At 43.2% G+C, this 19,471-nt stretch overlaps 1 protein-coding gene across 2 annotated transcripts in view; it reads left to right on the top strand.

Moving 5' to 3' along the window:
• The window catches only part of si:ch73-206d17.1 (tyrosine-protein kinase STYK1), a 91,103-nt gene that overhangs the window by 33,440 nt on the left and 38,192 nt on the right, over positions 1-19,471 (top strand). For both annotated transcript variants that reach the window (XM_059951635.1, XM_059951634.1), the window contains exon 5: positions 13,235-13,416. In XM_059951635.1, the coding sequence (XP_059807618.1) occupies positions 13,235-13,416 (182 nt within the window). The remainder of the gene's footprint in view (positions 1-13,234; positions 13,417-19,471) is intronic.

The raw sequence follows: 19,471 nt of genomic DNA on the forward strand, positions 1-19,471 counted from the left end.
GCTAGAAAATAAGTGATAGCATTGCAGCGGTGGTAGCTTGCATGGTAACCTCCATGCTATGAGAACCATGATCCCATGGTGCTTTGCCTATGATAACATGAATTATGTCAGGCACCTGTCCCCTTACTTTGCTCAGATGATGAACCTCACAGAGAAGAATCCTTCTGAGTATGAGGCCTTCAAGACAGGCCAATTCTCAGAGCAGGTGTCAAGTAACAACCCTTTTGGGCAGATCCCGGTGGACCAGGCGATTGGAGCCACAGTGAACAAAGATAGACAGACTCCTGGAGGCACATCACGGTTCAGCTTGAGTGCTGGAGCTAACAAGCGTAACTACATAACAGCTGAGCACCGCAGTGCACTCCTGAGACAGTTAAAGGGAGATGGTGCAAGGCAACAAATCAAAACTTTGTCATGCAGAGCTACAGTGGCCAAGAATCCAGAAAGATGAGGAAGCAGTTTCAGCTGTGGTTAGCCTCATGCATGAATGGGTAAACCCACTTGCAGAGAAACAGGACCTCATTGGCATCTCTACGGCAAAGGCAGCCCCCAAGGACATTGTCTCTGACCTGATGAAGGCATATGAGATTGATGAGCAATGCTGTGCAACCTTCAAGGATGAGAGACTAGAGGAAGACCCACCAGCAAAGAAATTCCTTGACCCAATGAAAACCAACAAGCTGAAAACATTCAGTGATATGTGTAAGAAGAGAGAAGTGAAATCAAGTGGGAGGGCGATCATCTTGAAAGCAGACAGGTCTTTGTTTGGACGCATCATAGCGATGGCACAAGGCTGCAGTCTACATATGGAGGATATCCTTTCTCATCCCCTTGGACCATTGCCCTGGGCCCTGTCCACACCAGAAGGATTGCTGAGAAAGACAAATAAAGCTACTTTAGCCACAACCTTGCAGGAAAATGTAGCAGTAGAAGAGCAACTCCCAGGAAACTCTGCTACAGTGGTTGATGGAATGAACTTGGTCCATGGAGTGAAAGGTGATCAAGTTACCTTCAGAGATGTTGCCACAACAGTTCTGGGTATGGCTCTGAGGGAAGGCAGTCAGAGTAGCAGAACAGATATTGTGTTCGACACATACAGGGAGAACTCTATCAAGAATAGTGAAAGATCTCTACGGGGTGAAGAGACTGGTCATGAGTTGCAAGGTATCACAGGCACACAGATGGTGAGGCAGCGGAGGAGCTTCCTGACCAAAGTCAGTAACAAAGATAGTCTCATTAGCTTCATAGTCCATGAATGGAGGAGGGTGGAGCACAGAGCAGAGTTACGGGGAAGATTCTGTCAAGACAGTGAGGAGGTGATGAAAAGTGTTTGAGCTCAGCTATCATTGTGACAAATTTCAATGTTGAGGGATCACTGTTAACAAAATACCACTAGGTTGAATATATATGGTGTACTTTATATTGGCCACCTTTCAGAAATGATTATTTTAGGGTAATGTTATAAAATGAATGATAGCACATTATGGTGCAATGCTATCACATATTTTCTAACTCTAGGGATGTATACCTTGCCAAAAATCACTGAGCATTATTCCCCTCAGATGGTACCGACCAAACCTACTGGCTAACAGACTATCTGCCCACTTATTTCTTCCTCCAAAGTGCATGACCATACATTTTCCAACATTGTATTTCATTTGCCACTTTGCTCATTCCCCTAAAACATCTAACTCTCTCTGCAGGCTCTCTGTTTCCTCAACACTACCCGCTCCTCCACATATCCTTTTGTACCATTGGCAGATTTAGCCACAAATCCATTAATACCATAGTCCAAATCATTGACATACATCGTAAAAAGCAGCGGTCCCAACACTGACCCCTGTGGAGCTCCAGTGGTAACTGGCAGCCAACCAGTATAGGACCCCTTTATTCCTACTCTCTGTTTTCTGCTGACCAGCCAATACTCCACCTGTGCTAGTAACTTCCCTGTAATTCCATAGGCTCTTATCTTGCTAAGTAGCCTCATATGTGGCACCTTGTCAAAAGCCTCCAGAAAATCCAAGTACACCACGTTTTAAGCACCTCCTTTGTCTACCCTGCTTGTTATTTTCTCAAAAAATTGCAGTAGGAGAGTCAGGCAGGGTTTTCCTTTCAGGAATCCATGCTGGCTTTGGCCTATCTTGTCATGCGCCTCCAGATACTCCGTAGTCTCATCCCTAACTATCTATTCCAACAACTTCCCAACCACTGATGTCAGGCTAACAGGTCTATAGTTTCCTTTCTGCTGCCTCTCATCCTTCTTAAATAGCGGAGTAACATTTGCAATTTTCTAGTCATGCGGTACAATGCCAGAAACTATTGATTCTTGAAAGATTATCGCTAATGCCTCCAAAATCTCTCCAGCTACTTCCTTCAGAACCCAAGGGTGCATTTCATCAGGTCCAGGAGATTTATCCACCCTCAGACCATTAAGCTTCCAGAGCATCTTCTCAGTTGTAATTTTCACTGCACAAACTTCATTTCCCTGACACACTTGAATGTCCGGTATACTCTAGTGGTCACCAACCCATCGATCGCGATTGACTAGTCAATCTTTGAGACTTTCCCAGTTGATCCTGACAAAAAATGAAAAATAAATACACAAATACTGTTGAGAGATTGTTTCCAGGTTGCGGGTTTAGTTCCATTCTTTCTGTCTAGTGCGCATGCATATAGCTCTCCCGCACTACACAGTGTCCCCAGCCACCGGGCCGCGAGGAAATGATATGAGTTAGCTGCACTTTTCCTCATTCCCTGTCAGCCCACTGTTGAACTTGAACCCACGCAAAGTCATCAGGCGACTAAACGCAGTGATACCCTCGCGCCAGGAATCACCGATTGGCCTCGGGCGGCTGGCAGGATGTGCCATTGCTACTGGCCTGGAGCGCTGCCTCTGAACTTGTTTAGCACACCGAATGTTCGTGGGGAACCTGGTGCTAAAATATTCGCAGACAACCTAATTCGGACTCAGCGTTTTGTAAGTATCAGAGCAGCTACCTCGCTGCGATCTACTGAAACAAACATTTGTCGGCTGATAGATCCTACAAGGGGGATGGGCGGGCGCTCTGTCGCACTCCCCGCTCGGTCGGCCGCACTCTCCGGACTGCGACCGCTGCGTCCCCGGTATGGGGACCTCCGGCCCTGAACTTGTCTTCTCACCCCACCCACAACCAGCCGCACCTGACCAAGGCGTCTGGCGGCAGGCGGGTGGGCGGGCAGGAGGCTGAGTTCGGGCCCGGAGGCTGTCTAATGAGGCAATGTCTCAAAACTGCTTCAGTACCCTGAGTCCAAGCACCCAGCACTTAAAGACGAACCCACTGGGTTTTCTCAGCGGAAAAAACGTGAGCAAGCGGGACAGAAGCCGAGAACCACGAAAACTAGAGTAGACTGGACATAAGGAACCTGCTTCGAGTATCGCTGTATTCTGGTCATGTTTAACACCCCCCCCCCACCCCGTTGGCCGGTCCGCAAGAATATTTAAACCCGTCCGCGGTGCAAAAAAAAAGGTGGGTACCCCCGGTGTTTATACATTATTTCTACTTCCAGGTTGCGGGGTTTTATTTCCGGTCCTTTCTGCCCTGGTGTGCATGCGTGTAACTAATTAATGTGGGGTCGATCTTGCCTTTTACTAAGGCTGAGGTAGGGGATCTTGGGCTTAAAAGGGTTGGTGACCACTAGTCTAGATGTCTTCCACTGTGAAATACGTATTCAATTCCTCTGCCATATCTGCATCTCTCAGTACACTGGTTTTGTCCAGACTTTGAAGAATTATCTGTCATTCATGGGTAAGGGGTGCAGTTTCCAAAAAAGGTTTTGGTCAAGATTGTGTGTAAGGTATATGGCTATAGTTGACAAATCAGAAGTTGGAGCATCTTCATCGAAGAATCTACAGTAGAGGAATGTATTGTTTTAGAAAAACAGTGGAAGATTTTGGTTGGAGAAGATGGTAACAATTTTTGTGGTAATACCTTCTGCCAATTTCTGATGTCTAGGATTCCATTACATCAACCCAATTTCATTCATGTGGGAAGGATGGGATTCAGGACTTTGATGCTTAGCTTAACACTTTACAGCACCAGAAATTTGGCTTCAGTTCCCACCAGTGTTTGTACGTCCTCACTGTGACCATGTGGGTTTCCTCCAGGCACTGCAGCTTCCTCCCGTAGTCCAGAGACGCTCATGTTGGGGTTAGTATGTGGTGGACATGTTATGTTGGCATCGGAACCATTCTGACATTGCAGACCTCTCCCAAGATATCCTAAACTGCATTGGTTATTGACACAAATGACGTATTTCACTGTGTGCTTCAAAGCAAATTAAGCAGATTTTCTAATCATTTTTTTTGGTGTTTTTTTTTTGTACGTGTAATTCTGATGTGGAAAGTTTTTTATATTTTTTGTCCTTCAAATTAGGTCTATTTTTTATTGAGCAGTGATGTTAAGTCTGACCTTGTGGTGCTGTTGATTATAAGACCCTAAGACATAGGTGCATAATTGGCCATTTGGCCCATCGAGTCTGCTCTGCTATTTCATTGTGGCTCATCCACTTTCCTTCTCAGCCCCAATCTCCTACCTTCTCCCCGTATCCCTTCATGCCCTGACCAATCCAGAATCTATCAACCTCTGCCTTAAATATAAATATGGCGTCCACAACTACCTGTGGTAAAGTATTCCACAGATTCACCACTCTCTGGCTGAAGAAATTCCTCCTCATCTCTATTCTAAAAGGGCTCTGTTCTGAGGCTGTGTCCTCTGATCTTAGACTCTTGCATCATGGGAAACATCCTCCCCACATCCACTCTATCAAGGCCTTTCACCATTCAAAAGGTTTCAATACGTTCACCCTGCATTCTTCTGCAGTCCAGTGAATACAGGCCCAGAGCCATCAAATGCTCTTCATGTGACAAACTATTCAATCCTGCATCATTTTCATGAACTTCCTTTGAACCCTCTCCAGTTTCAGCACATCCTTTCTAAGATAGGGGCCCAAAACTGCTCTCAGTACTTAAAATGAGGCCTTACCAGTGCTTCATGAAGTCTCAGCATTACATCCTTGCTCTTATATTCTCATCCTCTTGAAATGAATGCTAACAATACATTTGCCTTCCTCACCACGTACTCAACCAGCATATTAACCTTTAGGGCAGTGGTTCCCAACCTTTTCTATGCCCCACCCTCCTAGGAAATGTTTGATTAGTGTTTGCACCCCCTACAAAAGTAATATCACTTTTGAAGATGAAGAAGTCTAATTTCTAATTTTTGAACCATAAGTTGAACCACATACAATACTATGGGTGAACAAATTGAACTTAGAAAAATAAGCTTTTAACTCAGTGCATAAAATGCAAACATAAGTTGAGCAATTAGATTCTAATTTATTCAGAAAAAATTGTAAACAGTAAAATCAATCCCAATTGTGAACATAAAATTCAATGACTTCTTTGCTGCTGCTTCTCATTTATGTTTTGGTCAAAACGTGGAACTTTGTTGCTGACTGTGACCCACAGGTCTGCCTGTGGATTCAGGCGATTCCTAGATTTTGTCTTGATTGACAAAAGAGAACTGAATCCAGATTCACACAAGTATGTTGTTGCAAATGGAATGAGGACACGGAGTGCTTTTCCACCAAGTCTTGGGAACGTATCCAGTGCTGCACAGCAAAACTCCTCCAGTCTTGCTTTCAAATTGCATTTCAAGAGCTCGATTTGTCCGCAAATCATAAGATCTTCCTTCAGCTCTTCATCATCTGACATTTTCTCCAAATTGTAGGAATATGGATTCATGATCCATTCTTCTGAAATCTTCAGGTCTCCAGCACAAAATATCCATCAAACGATTCTGACAGCATTTCCAAATGAGCCACAGTTTCTTCACGCACAGTAGGAGTTATGGATCTAGCATCATCAACCATCTCTTCTAGTGAAGGAAAATTTGAGAGACTGCCTCTTTCCATCCTTCGATGCCAAAGACGTAACTTTTCTTTGAAGGCATTCAGCTTTTCACAAGCCTTCAATATGCTTATCCCTTTTCCTTGAAGAGAAACACTCAGGTCATTCATATGAGTGAAAATGTCAGCTACGTAAGCCAGCATTTGAGCGAATTCCTTTGATTCCATTGCCCCAACCAGATCACATTCACACTCCTCCGGAAAAACTTTGATTTCTTCCTGCAGTTCAAAGAAGCGGGTTAAAGCTTGTCCTCGTGACAACCAACTGACTTCTGTGTGGAAAAGCAAAACCGAATGCTCACTTCCCAGATCCTCACAAAATGATTTGAAGATGCAATGGTTCAAATCACGCCCCCGATCCAGTTGATGATCTTCACACAAGTATCAAGGACTTCCTTCAAATTTGGAGGTAATGATTTTGATGCCGAAGCATGCCAATGAAAAAAACAATGGGTAACTTGCAAATCTGGAATCTCCTTTTTCATCAATGCAGAAAAACCAGATTTATTTCCAAGCATTGCAGGTGCCCCGTCAGTGCACATAGAACCAATGACTTTGATATCTAAATTATGTTTGGCAAAGAAGTCTTTTACCAGCTGTATCACATCCTTTGCAGTTGTGTTTGTTTTCAGATCTTTACAAAACAGGACATCTTCCTTTACAGCTCCATCATTGCCATACCTCACTAATGTGATGAGCTAACTACAACTGGAGACATCAGTTGACTACAACTGACTCATCCAACTGAATAGAGATTTTAAGAGGAGTAGCTCTGACATCTGAGATGACTTGGTCCAAAATATCTTCACTCAAATAACTGATTCAGTTGTGAATGACATTATTTGATAGGGGCACCTGTTCAAATTTTTTTTCTTGCTTCTTTGCCCAGGATAATTGTTGCCATCTCCAGTGCACATGGCTTGATGAGATCTTCCGCAATTGGATGGGGCTTCTTGGATTTGGCCACTTTATATGCCACTTGAAGCAAGAAGTAATGGTTTTTCAACAGAAACGAAACCTAATTTTGGATGAGTTCCTTTGAATCAAAACGAGCGCTTTTGATTTTCAATGACCCAACATCATATCCTTCAACATCAGCTCCGCCATGCTTGTTCTTGAAGTGCTCTTGAAGCTTGGATTGCTTCAGATTTGAGTTGGAAAACACAACGCTACAAAGAATGCACTGTGGTTTTTGCAAGCTATCATTTCCTGTTGTGCAACTGAAACCAAAGCACACATAGACATCATTCCATTTCCTTCTTTTTGACATGATGAAAGGTTAATGAAGGGTTAAGGGTAAAGAGAAAAATATGAGCTAATATGAGAAAAACTATCTGACTAAGTCAGGGATGACCACTTTACTCAACCAGACATGCCTATAGCAAAGTATCATGAGAAATATGCTTTTGAATATTATATTACGATATTATCTGTGGTTACGCCAAGATAAATCGTCAGGTGGAAATGCTACGAGGACGTGATGCGACTTATTAGGCTACTCTCTACTGAATTTACACACCTATTTTCGATGATTACCGGAGATATGAACTACCATTACACGATTCAAAGTCCTCGGTGCTAACCATGATATCTCCTCAACTAACACAATTCAAAATTATCAATGATTCAAGAAAAAAACCTTTTAAGAGAAAAAAAACCTTTGAAATTCAAAAACTTCTTTAACGCTTTGAGACAAATACGAATGAATGGCTTCAACTGCTTTTTATCAAAATGTGGCTTTTTAAAATTTTATAATTGAATAATTTACCTACTGTCTGCAGGTTTGGTTTTAACGAGAAGTCATTACTCAATGGTTGATTCGGGATGTATAAAGATTTCGGCATTATGAGATGATTTTTAACTCTGAGATGTAACCTTCTAGCTAACATTGATGAGACTCCTCAACTCTGAGGTGTAACTCCCAGGTAACACTGATGAGACTCCTCAACGCTGACTCGGGCAGAGGGAGACTGGAGTGAGTTTATGTCTCTCTCGACTCGGGCAGCGGGAGACTGGAGTGAGTTTACATCTCTCTCGACTCGGGCAGTGGGAGACTGGAGTGAGTTTACGTCTCTCTCGACTCGGGCGGTGGGAGACTGGAGTGTGCTTGGGACAAACATTACTACCACTTCTCAAGGCACACTGGCAGCTGGCTGAGTGATGACTCGTGACTCGTCACTCAAGGACACAAGCCACTCTTTGTTTCAACCCCTGAAATTCCATCTTGCACCCCAGGTTGGGAACCCTTGCTTTAGGGAATCTTGCACAAAGACTCCTAAGTCCCTTTGTGCCTTAGTTTTTTGTATTTTCTTTCCATTTAGAAAATAGTTAAACCTTTAATTTTGTTCTACCAAAGTACATGACCGTACACTTCCAACACTGTATTCCATCTTCTATTTCTTTGCCCCTTCTCCCAATCTGAGACCTTCTGTAGCCAATCTACTTCCTCAAAGCTTCCTGCACGTTTGCTTATCTTCATATTGTCTGCAAACCTTGGGATGTATACCATCTGGTCCAGGTGACTTATCCACCTTCGGACCTCTCAATTTCCCAAGAAACCTTCTCCCTAGTAATGGTAACTTTACACATGTCATGAGCCCTGACCCTGGAACTTGTACCATACTGCTAGTATCTTTCATGGTGAAGACAGATATAAAATAATTAGTTCATCTGACATTTCCTTGTCCCCTGTTACTGCGTCTCCAGCATTGTTTTCCAGCAATCTGATATCCACTCTCACCTCTCATTTATTCTTTATGTATCTGAAGAAAATTTTGGTATCCTCTTCAATATTGCTAGCTAGCTTACTTTCATATTCCACCTTTTCCTTCTTAATGACTATTTAGTTGCCTTCTGCTAGTTTTTAAAAGCTCCCCAATCCTCTAACTTCCCACTAATTTTTGCTGTATCATATGCCCTCTCTTTGGCTTTTATGTTGGCTTTGACTTCTCTTGTTAGCCATGGTTGTGTCATCTTGCCTTTAGAATACTTCTTCCTCTTTGATATAAATACCCCATACCTTTTGAATTGCCTCCAGAACATCCAGCCGTTGCTGCTCTGCTGTCTTCCATTCCAGTGTTATTTTCTAATCAATTTTGGCTAACTCCTCTCTCATGCCTCTGTAATCCCTTTACTCTGTAATATTGATTCTGACTTCTATTTCTCTTCTCAACTTTCAGGGTGAATTCCATCATATTATGATCACTTTACGTTCTCTAATCAATTCCAGTTCATAGCACAACACCCAATACAGAATAGCTGATCCCCTGGTGGGCTCAACCACAAGCTGCTCTAAAAAGCTATCTCTTAGGCACTCTAGAAATCCCCCTCCTGGAATCCAGCACCAACCTGATTTCACAATCTACCAGCATATTGAAACCCCCATGACTATTGTAACATTGCCCTTTTGGCATTCACTTTCTATCTCACATTGTAATTTGTAGGCCACATCCTTACTCTTGTTTGGGGGTCTGTATACAACTCCCATCAGGGTCTTTTTACCCTTGTAGTTCTTCAGCTCTATCCACAATGATTCAACACCTTCCAACCCTATGTCACCTCTTTCTATTGATTTGATCTCTTTTTTTTTACCAACAGAGCCATGCCATTCCCTCTGCCTACAGTACCTGCCTGACCTTCCGATATAATGCAATTCCTTGGATGTTAAGCTCCTGGCTATAACCTTCTTTCAGCCATGATTCAGAGTTAGCTGCAACATCATACTTGTCAATCTGTAACTGTGCTACAAGATCATCTACCTTATTCCATACTCTGAACACATTCAAATATAACACCTTTGAGTTCTGAATTCACCCTTTCCGATGTTGTTGGCCTTTTATGTTGCAGCTCATCCTGTTGACTGCAACGTTGACCTATCAACAGCCACTTGTCACTACACATTGCTGCTGTATGTAAACCAGCTGTCTCACCTTCAGCACTATCATCCGCCTTTCCTACGATACTTCTTACATTGAAATATACACAGCTCAGGACACTAGTCACGCTATGCTCAACCTTTTGATTCCTAATTTTGTCTGAGGTCCAACCAACAGCTGCCTCCACAACCTCTCCACTAAGTGTTATGGCACTCTGGCTCCCATCCCCCACAACTCTAATTTAAACTCCACCTTCCCCCCAGAATGTTAGTCTACCTCTAGCTCAGGTGCAAACTGTCCTATCAGTACAGGTCCCATCTTCCCTAGAAGAGAGCCCAATGATCCAGAAATCTTATGGCCTCCCTCCTACACCAACTCCTTAACCATGTATTAAACTGTATAATCTTCTTCGTTCTGGCCTCTCTCACACGTGTCACTGGTAGCAATCCTGAGATCACAACCCTGAAGGTCCTGCCCTTTAGCTTAGCACTTAGCTCCCTGAACTCACTTGTCCTACCCATGTCATTGGAACCTACATGGACCATGACTTCTGGCTGTTCACTCTCCCACTTAAGCATGCTGAGGACTCGATCCGAGATATCCTGGACCCTGGCACTTGGGAGGTAACATTCCATCTGTGGTATCTTGTTCTGTCTCACAGAACCTCCTGTCTGATCCCTTAGCGAACAAATCCCCTCTTACCAAGCATGCCTCTTCTCCCCCTTCCCTTCTGAGTTGCAGAAACCAGATTCAGTGCCAGAGACCCGACCACTATGGTTCTGTGAGGTGAAGCCCACCCCCCCCCCCCCCCAAAGTGACATATCTACTGTTGAGAGGGATGGCCACAGGGGTACTCTTGGCTCCTTAATCCTTTTAATCCTTGATGGTCACCCAGTGTCCTGTGTCCTGCGCTTTGGGTGTAACTACCTCTCTATATGTCCTGTCACACCCTCAGCCTCCTGAATGATCTGGAGTTCATCCAGTTCAATCTCCAACTTAATGTGGATTATTAGAAGCTGTAGCTGGATGCACTTCTGGCAGTTGTAGTCATCATGGGCAGTGCCTTCCCATGCCCTGCAAGAGGAGCCTTCCACCACCCTGTCTGGCATCTCTACTGTCCTAGCTGAGCAGATATAAAGAAGGGAAGGGAAAAAAAACTTAACCTAGAGTTTACTTTTTTTTGCTTTCTCTGACTGAAACCTCTTTCTGCTGAAGCCTTGAAGAGCTAAAGCCTCAAGATCACCACTCAGACGATGGTCGCTGCGCTGGCCCCTGCCTTCCTTTAATTTGCTGTTGCTAATCAATCTCAAACACTGGTTGGTTACTGGTCAAAGCTTGTTTTTTGTTGTAGCAATCTGCTCCTGGCTTTTCTACTCGGGAGAGGACCTGAGTGAAATCCCCTCCTTCCGATGTCCTGACTGGTCGCTGGGCAAAGCTCTTTTTCACTGCAGTCACCCACTGCTGGCTTCTCTATTTGGGCAATGGACCTGAGTGAAATACCGTCCTTCCGATATCCTGAATGGTCATTGGTCAAAGCTCTCGACGTAAGGGGAAAGCAAGAGAATTGCGTTGCATAGCGGAACTTTTAGAAGTGCATGAAGGACCTTTAGTGGCAATGAAGGATATTACAGCTGATTCTAATTTCTGGTTATCACTGAAGTCAGTTGATTCATTTTAAAAGTGGTAACAAGCAGCAATGTAACGATGACTTGGCTGAAAAAACTTCTGGTGGTGACGTTCTTTGTTATAGTGACTTCAGCTTCAAGTTCTACTGCCCTGTGTGCATTAGTTTTTGTATGTTTCCAATCCAGCAATACCTAGTTTGTTTCTAACGTCCCTCCACTCCTCTTTTTCTGTAATCTCACACAAACCCCTCCACAGTCTTTCAGTCCTTCACCCTGGATCCGTGATATCTTTCATACCTCCACTGGCAGTTTTGTGCTCAACCGTTTAGGTTGAAAGAATGAAAATCCATTTTGCCTCTCTCTTCTCATCTCAATAGGCTCATTATCAATTGCGGTCTTGGTAGAGTGTCCTTGCTTCTGATTACATTCCTAAGCTGTGTCATTCTATTTCTGGGTGTGGCACAAATGAAATTGTTCCCTCTTGCGAATTTATTTCCTGCACATTCGTTAATGGTAAACCTGTTCAGTATCTACATGTGGCAACATGAGTGAATCTGCAGATGCTGGAAATAAATAAAAACACAAAATGCTGGCAGAACTCAGCAGGCCAGACAGCATCTATGGGAGGAGGTAGTGACGACGTTTCGGGCCGAAACCCTTCATCAGGTCGACATGAAGTGATTTCAACCAGCTTTGTATTCACTGCTTTTGATCAGATAAAGTCCAATTAATTACAGTGCAATCTTCACAACATGGAATATTGCAAGGGCCATCAGCACTTTCATTTACTTGTATATGTAAAATGTTTAGTTCTGTTTTAAAGATAGAAACATAGAAAACCTACAGCACAATTCAGGCCTATTGTCCCACAATGCTGTGCCGAACATGTATTCACTTTAGAAATTACCTAGGGCTACTCATAGCCTTCTATTTTTCTAAGCTCCGTGTGCCTATCCAGGATATTCATGGAGACAACAATGGTTTTTCTATTCACGCAGCCAAGGCAGTTTTTTTCACTTGGGAAAATTGTATCCAAATTGTACTTCATAGGATCTTAGAGGTTTAAGGCACAGAGGGAGGTCATTTGGACCATCTTGTCATGCTGACCAAAATAGACCTGATCATTCAATCTCAGCAGTCTGAGATTGAATCTTTCTATCAGCCTGTCCTCAATCATTCAGCTGTGTTTTGTCAGTAGGGGGAGCTTTATCCACACATAATCCACAGAATTTGTTTTCTAGACTGCCTGGTGAACCGACAGTGGATCAGTGTAAAATAATTAATCATTTTAGATGATGGTGAATTTGACCCTTTCCCCATTGCATGAACAGGCTGTCTTAACTGGGCTGGAGTCCTGTGAAGCTTGGATCGGTCATGAAGCCTGATAAAAGTGAGTAGCAGGTGGGAGAATAGTGAACCTCCACTTAAGCTGGAAATCTCCTCCAGATCCCACCTGAAAGTCCACCCGGTCAGACAAGACCCTTCCAGTTAGGGTTATCTGGAAACTAGAGAAATCTGAAAGGCAGGGTATGCTTAAATGTATTTTTTAGTACTCCAGAGGCACCAGTCCTTAAATTGAGATTTGGAAAGGGCTCTTAACCCGGTAAATTTTACACCTGACAAGGGTAGATAAAGTAAGGACATGATGTAGCACCCAAACTAATGCTTATAAGGTATTGGAATTCTGACTAAACTTTTCTACTAAAGTTCTAAGTCTTTAAGGCCTTTGAGAAAGGTTGTTTAGAGCTGTTTTCTAATTTACACACTCCGTGCCTTTTATTGCCTCAGACAATGCAGGTGCAAGCGAATTGAGTGACTTCTTGGAGCTGCTGAAGTTCCACACAAAGATCTGTAATCATGAGTCCATTGTGAAGCTGCTGGGATGTCAAACTGAGAGAATGCCCCTGTACTTGTTCCTGGAGTTCATGAGTGGGGGGAATCTATTGCACACCTTGTGGAAACTTCGTGAGGTCTGTAATTAACTTATTTTGCCTTTGATTTTGGGAGGAAACAAATTTTAAAGGTTCACTTATTGAATGTGTTTACCATGTATTATTAGGTTGTACTCTAACTATTGTATAATTCCCAAGAGGAAAATCACTAAGATTCACCAGCATGAAATATCACTGCCAGAACATTCATAACCACATGACCAATGGAGCAAATCAGCAGTGGGGTTTCTCAGGAGCAACTTCCCAATTTCCCCAGCTTTAGCATTGCTCACATCAAGTTTATGGTGGAATACTTTTCCATCTCCGGATTGGTACAGCTTCAGCAATGGAGTTCCTTCTGTACCCCATTCACCACCTTAACCATGCCCTTCCTCAGTGGCTGAAGTCCACAGAACCTGCCACTATGATTTGCTGCTGTTTCTTCAACAGCAGCTCCCAAACCAACAGCTTCCTACCATTGGGCATTTAAAAAAAAGACACTGTGTCCCAGCTACACAGTTGATCAGCACTGATCCAGTGCTGCTCTTTTAATAACAAAATCTACAATACAATATGGCTTTTCTTGGTGTTGACTGCCATGACTGTGTGCTTTTAACCAACCAATAGTAAACTTGATGTTATTGATGAAGACGAAGGTACAAATGGTTGTGTTTCATACTTTGGCAGTCTGCTAGTGGGTGAATCTGGGGATGGATGTAGTAATGCTGAGGCTTTTTCAGGCATCGGTAAGACTGCACGCAGTTTTTGGCCCTTATTTAAGAAAAGCTTTGCTGACATTGGAGAGGGTCCAGAGGAGGTTTGACAGGCCTAACATACGAGGAGTGTTTGATGGCTCTGGGTCTGTACTCGTTAGGGTATAGAAGAATGGGGAGGGGAAGGTGATCTCAATGAAAACTATCAAATATTGAAAGGCAATATGGAGAGGATTTTTTCTATAGTGGGGGAGTCTAGGACCAGAAGGTCCAGCTTGAAAATAGAAGCATGTTACTTCAGAACAGAAATGAGTTGGAATTTCTTTATCCAGAGGATGGTGAATCTGTGGAATTCATTGCCACAGATGGCTGTGGAGACCAAATCATTGAGTATATTTAAAGTGAAGGTTGATAGGTTCTTGATTAGTCAGGGCATCAAAGGTTTCCAGTGGAAGGCAGAAGAATGGAGATAAGAGGGATAATAAAGCAGCAATGATGGAGGGACAGAGCAGACGATGGGCTGAATGGCCTAATTCTGCTACTATATTTTATGGGCATATAGTTCCAATTGTCCATGCAAGCAGATGTGTACAATATGGACAGCGAATTGCAAAGAAGAGATCCAAATCTTTTTACATTAATTTTCATAATTAATGAATAAATTAAATTGTGATAATTGCAAAAAGATGATAACACTCTGAACAGTGAATTGGCGAATCAGAGAGAGGGAACAAGAGAGCTTCAGTGCTTCAAGGAGTTTCAGTGTCTGAATGGTGTCCAGTCAGAGAACAGAGTTTATTACCGAGTGCAACTCAAAATTAGGCAGGGGCCAGCGGAACACGACATGTAATGAATGAAGAGATGAGGGACAAACAGAGCAACCTTTCCTGGAGAGGCCAGTGTTAGAGTTGGGGTTTTGAGGTTTTAGCTCTTTATCCTTCAGCGAGGAGGGGCTTGAGTGAGAGAAGGCGAGAAGCAGCAGACAGCTTTTTTCAGTTTGTTTATTGTTTTCTTCTTTATAGTTGTACAGTTAGAGCTGCAGGGATGCCAGGCAGAATAATGGAGAGCTCCTCTTGAGGGATGTGGGAAGGCAGGGAGACCTCCAGTGTCCCCGATGACCTGCAAGAAGTGCATCCAGCTGTGGCTCTCAACATGCAGGGTTAAGCAGTTGGAGCTGGAACAGGATGAACTCCAGATCATTTGGGAAGCTGAGGGGGTGATGGAAAGGACAAGGTGCAAGACACAGGAAACTGGGTGACAGTCAGGAAGGGGAAGGGTTTAAACAGAAGAGGAAGAGGTCCCTGTGGCCACCTCCACCTCTCAACAACAGTTATACCACTCTGAATACTGTTGGGGGGAATTGACCTAGCAGAAGAAAGTCACAATGGTTGGGTTCTGGCACTGAGTCTGGCTGAGTAGCTCAGAAGGGAAGGGAAGAAAAGAGGTGAGCTGTGGTGATTGGGGATTTATTTGTTATGGGAATGGAAAGGAGGTACTATGGAGAAGACCGAGATTCCCAGATGGGAAGTTGTCTCCTGGGTGCCAGAGTCCAGGAATCTTGGAATGAATCCTTACCATTCTCATGTGGGATGGTGAGCAGCCAAAGGTCATGGTCCACATCGGTGTCAATGACACAAGGTTCAACAGAGTGAGCAGAGGGAGTTGGTGCTAAGTTAAAGGACAGGACATCCAGAGTTGTGATCTCAGGATTGCTACCTGACCCACGTACTAGTGAGGCCAGAAAGAGATGGATCATACAGTTAAATCATGGCTAAGGAGTTGATGTAGGAGAAAGGGCTTCCAAATTTTGGATCACTTGGCTGTCTTCCAGGGAAGGTGGGAGCTGTACAGAAGAGACGGTTTGCGCCTAAACTGGAGGGTGACTCCGGGAAGGTTTGCTAGTGCTGCATGGGAGGATTTAAACTAGAGTTTCAGGGCGATGAAAACCAGAGTGACAGAACAGATAGTAGAGCTGTTGTAGACATGTTGTTAAGAATCAGCCAAAGTTAGAAGCAAAAGATTGAGCATGGTAGGACTAATATTCTGAGTTGTGTATATTTCAATACAAGACAGATGAGCTTGAGGCATGGTTCAACACATGGAATTATGATATAGTAGCCATAAATGAAACTTGGTTGCAGAAGGGGCAGGACTGGCAGCCTAGTACACCGGAGTTCCGGAGTTTAAGATGAGATGGAGTGGGAGGGTTTAAAGAGGGAGTGGTGGTGTTACTAGTCAGGAAAATGTCTCAGCAGTGCTTAGTTAGGATAGACTGGACCAGTGAGACTTTATGGGTGGAATTGAGGAATAAAAAAAAGGCATGACATTGTTAATAGGATTATACTACAGACCATCCAACCGTCCGTGGGAGTTAGAGGAACAAATTTTTAGAGAGATAGCAGACTGTTGCAAGAAGCATAAGGTTGTTATGGTTGTGATTTTAACTTTCCACTTATTGTCAAACTGCAAAAAGACTAAATGGGATAGAGTTCGTCAAACGTGTTCACTAAAGTTTCAGAACATAGAAGTCACAATGTTTATCTCCTCTTAGGGAGTATGGCAGGGCAGGTGGCAGAGGTTAATGAGGGAAACACTTTGTATCTTGTGATCACAATCCTATTAGTTTGAACGTAATTATGGAAAAGGATAGTTTTGGTCCACAGGTTGAGATTCTACATTGAAGAAAGGTTAATTTTGATGTTATCAGATGCTAAGTGTGGATTAGGACAGGCTGTTTCTGGCAAAGATGTACTTGGAAAGTAGAAGGCATTCAACAGTGAAATTTTGAGAATACAAAGTTTGTATGTGCCTGTCAGAATAAAAGGTAAAGATAACAGGTTTAGGGAACCTTGGATTTAGAGAGATATTGAGGCCCTGTTTTTACTAAAAAAAGAGACAATACATAGCAGGTATAGGTTGGTAGGAACAAATGAGGTACTTGAGAATAAGAAATATAAGAGAACACAAGGAAGAAATCAGGAGGCTAAAAGAAGGCATGAGGTTGCTTTAGCAGACAAGGTGAAGGAGAATCCTAAGGGATTCTACAGGTATGTTAAGAGGAGAAGGATAGCTAGGGACAAAACTGGTTCTCTGGAAGATCAAAATGGTAATCGATACATGGAGCCAAAGGAGATGGGAGAGACCTTGAATGGATGCTTTGCATCTGTATTTACTCAGGCAAGACACAGAGTCTATAGAAGTGAAGCAAAGTAGCAGCAAGGTTCATGGACCCTGACAGATTAGAGGAGGCAGTGTTTGCTGTCTTGAGGCAAGTCAGTGTGGACAAATTCCCAGGTCCTGACAAAGTGTTCTTTTGACCCTGTGGGAGGCAAGGCAGAAATCACAGGGGCTGTAGCAGAGATATTTAAATCATCATTAGCGACAGGTGAAGTACCCAAGGATTTGAGTATAGTTAATGTTGTCCCACTGTTTAAGAAAGGTTCTAAAAATAAACTAGGAAATTATAGACCAGTGAGCCTGACATCAGTCGTGGGGAAATTTTTGGAAGGTATTCTAAGAAACTGGTTATGAGTAGTTGGATAGACAGGGGCTGATTAGGGATAGACAGTATGGCTTTATGCGTAGTAGTTCATATCTAACCAATCTTAGTTTTTTGTGGATATTACCAGGAAAGCTGATGAAGGCAAGGCAGTGAATATTGTCTACATAGACTTACAGGACCTTGTCAAGTACCTTGCTCATGGGAGGCTGGTCAAGAACTTTCAGTTGCTTGGCATTCAAGATGAGGTAGGAAATTGGAATAGACATTGCCTTTGTGGGAGGAGCCAGAGAGTGGTAGTAGATGGTTGTCTCTCTGACCGGAGGCCTGTGACTAGCGGAGTGCCGCAGGGATCATTATTGTATGTAATCTATATCAACAATCTGGATGATAATGTGGTTAACTGGATCAACAAATTTGTGAATACTCCAATATTGAGGGTGTAGCAGACAGCTGCACCCTCAAAGACTATCAAAGCTTGCAGCGAGATCTGGTCCAGCTGGAAAAATGGCAGATCGAACTTAGTGTGGACAAATGTGAGGTGTTGCACTTTGGGACGACCACCCATGGGAGGTCTTACACAGTGAGTGGTAGGACATTGGTAGAACAAAGTGATCTGGGAACACAGGTCTATAATTAATTGAAGGTAGACAGGGTTGTTAAGATAGCTTATGGCATTTTGGCCTTCATGCATTGAGTACAGGAGTTGGGATGTTGAAGTTGTAGAAGGCCTAATTTGGTGCACCTATTACAGGAAAGATGTAAATAACATTGAAAGAGTACAGAGAAAGTTTATAATATGCTGCTGGGACTGGAGGACCTGAGTTGTAAGGAAAGACTGAATAGATTAGAACTTTATTCCCTGGACTATTAAAGATTGAGAGGTGATTTGACAGAAATGCAAGCAGGCTTTTTTCACTGAGATTAGATGGGACTACAACAACATGGGTTAAGGGTGAAAGGTAGAATGTTTTAAGAGGAACATGAGGAAAACTTCTTTAATGTGAGAATGTAGAATGAGCTGCCAACACAAGTGGTGGATGTGATTTCGATTTCAATGTTCAAGAGGGGTTTGGATAGGTACGTGGATGGGATGGGTTTGGAGAGCTGTGGTCCGGGTGCAGGTTGATTGGACTAGGTAGTTTAAAAGTTTCGTCAAGCACTGGATGCACTGAAGAACCTGCTTCAATCCTGTTTCTATGATGATGATTCACTAGCTGCATCCCAGCTAATGTCCAACATGGCTCATTGGATCCTGAAATGCCTGAATAATCTGAGCGATGAATCCATCTTGGAAGCTGCAGGTAGTATTCCCTGGCCATGATGTCTCCAGCTATGACTTGCAGGAATTGTTAAGAGAGTTGCGAGCTGGACTGGACATAGAGGCCAAGTGAAGTAGATACCCAAGGATCACTGATCCACCACTGATGAAATTCGCTTTGATTGAGGTTGGGGTTAGTGCATTGTTTTCCCAAAGGACACTGAGATTTCCCATAGGTACCACTGATGGATTGTTTACAGATCTTTAGGTTATACCAGCAGGAAAGACAGGGGTAAATATGTCTTCTCAATGTTATTTATCAGAATGCTTTCCATTTGCATCCTGGGGTACTTTTCATCAGAATGGGGAGAATTGGCCACAGGAGTTTGAATTGGTCACAGTCTACCCTTCAGTGATGGGCTGTTTAGAGGGCACTAAGTAGGTCTGTTTTGTGCTGAGTGAGAATGCTAGGATCCTACAAGGGTCTGTAAGGTGATCCAACACAAACTAAGAATTCTTGGTTTGTGTGGAAAGCCACAGCAAAGTTTTAGCAATTGGTGATTTGAGCAGTATTTGTCTGGAGTATAATAGCCATTATGTTAAAATACTGTTTCCTTTCAC

Source organism: Hypanus sabinus, chromosome 27 (assembly GCF_030144855.1).
Source record: "Hypanus sabinus isolate sHypSab1 chromosome 27, sHypSab1.hap1, whole genome shotgun sequence".
In the NCBI taxonomy this organism is placed as follows: Eukaryota; Metazoa; Chordata; class Chondrichthyes; order Myliobatiformes; family Dasyatidae; genus Hypanus; species Hypanus sabinus.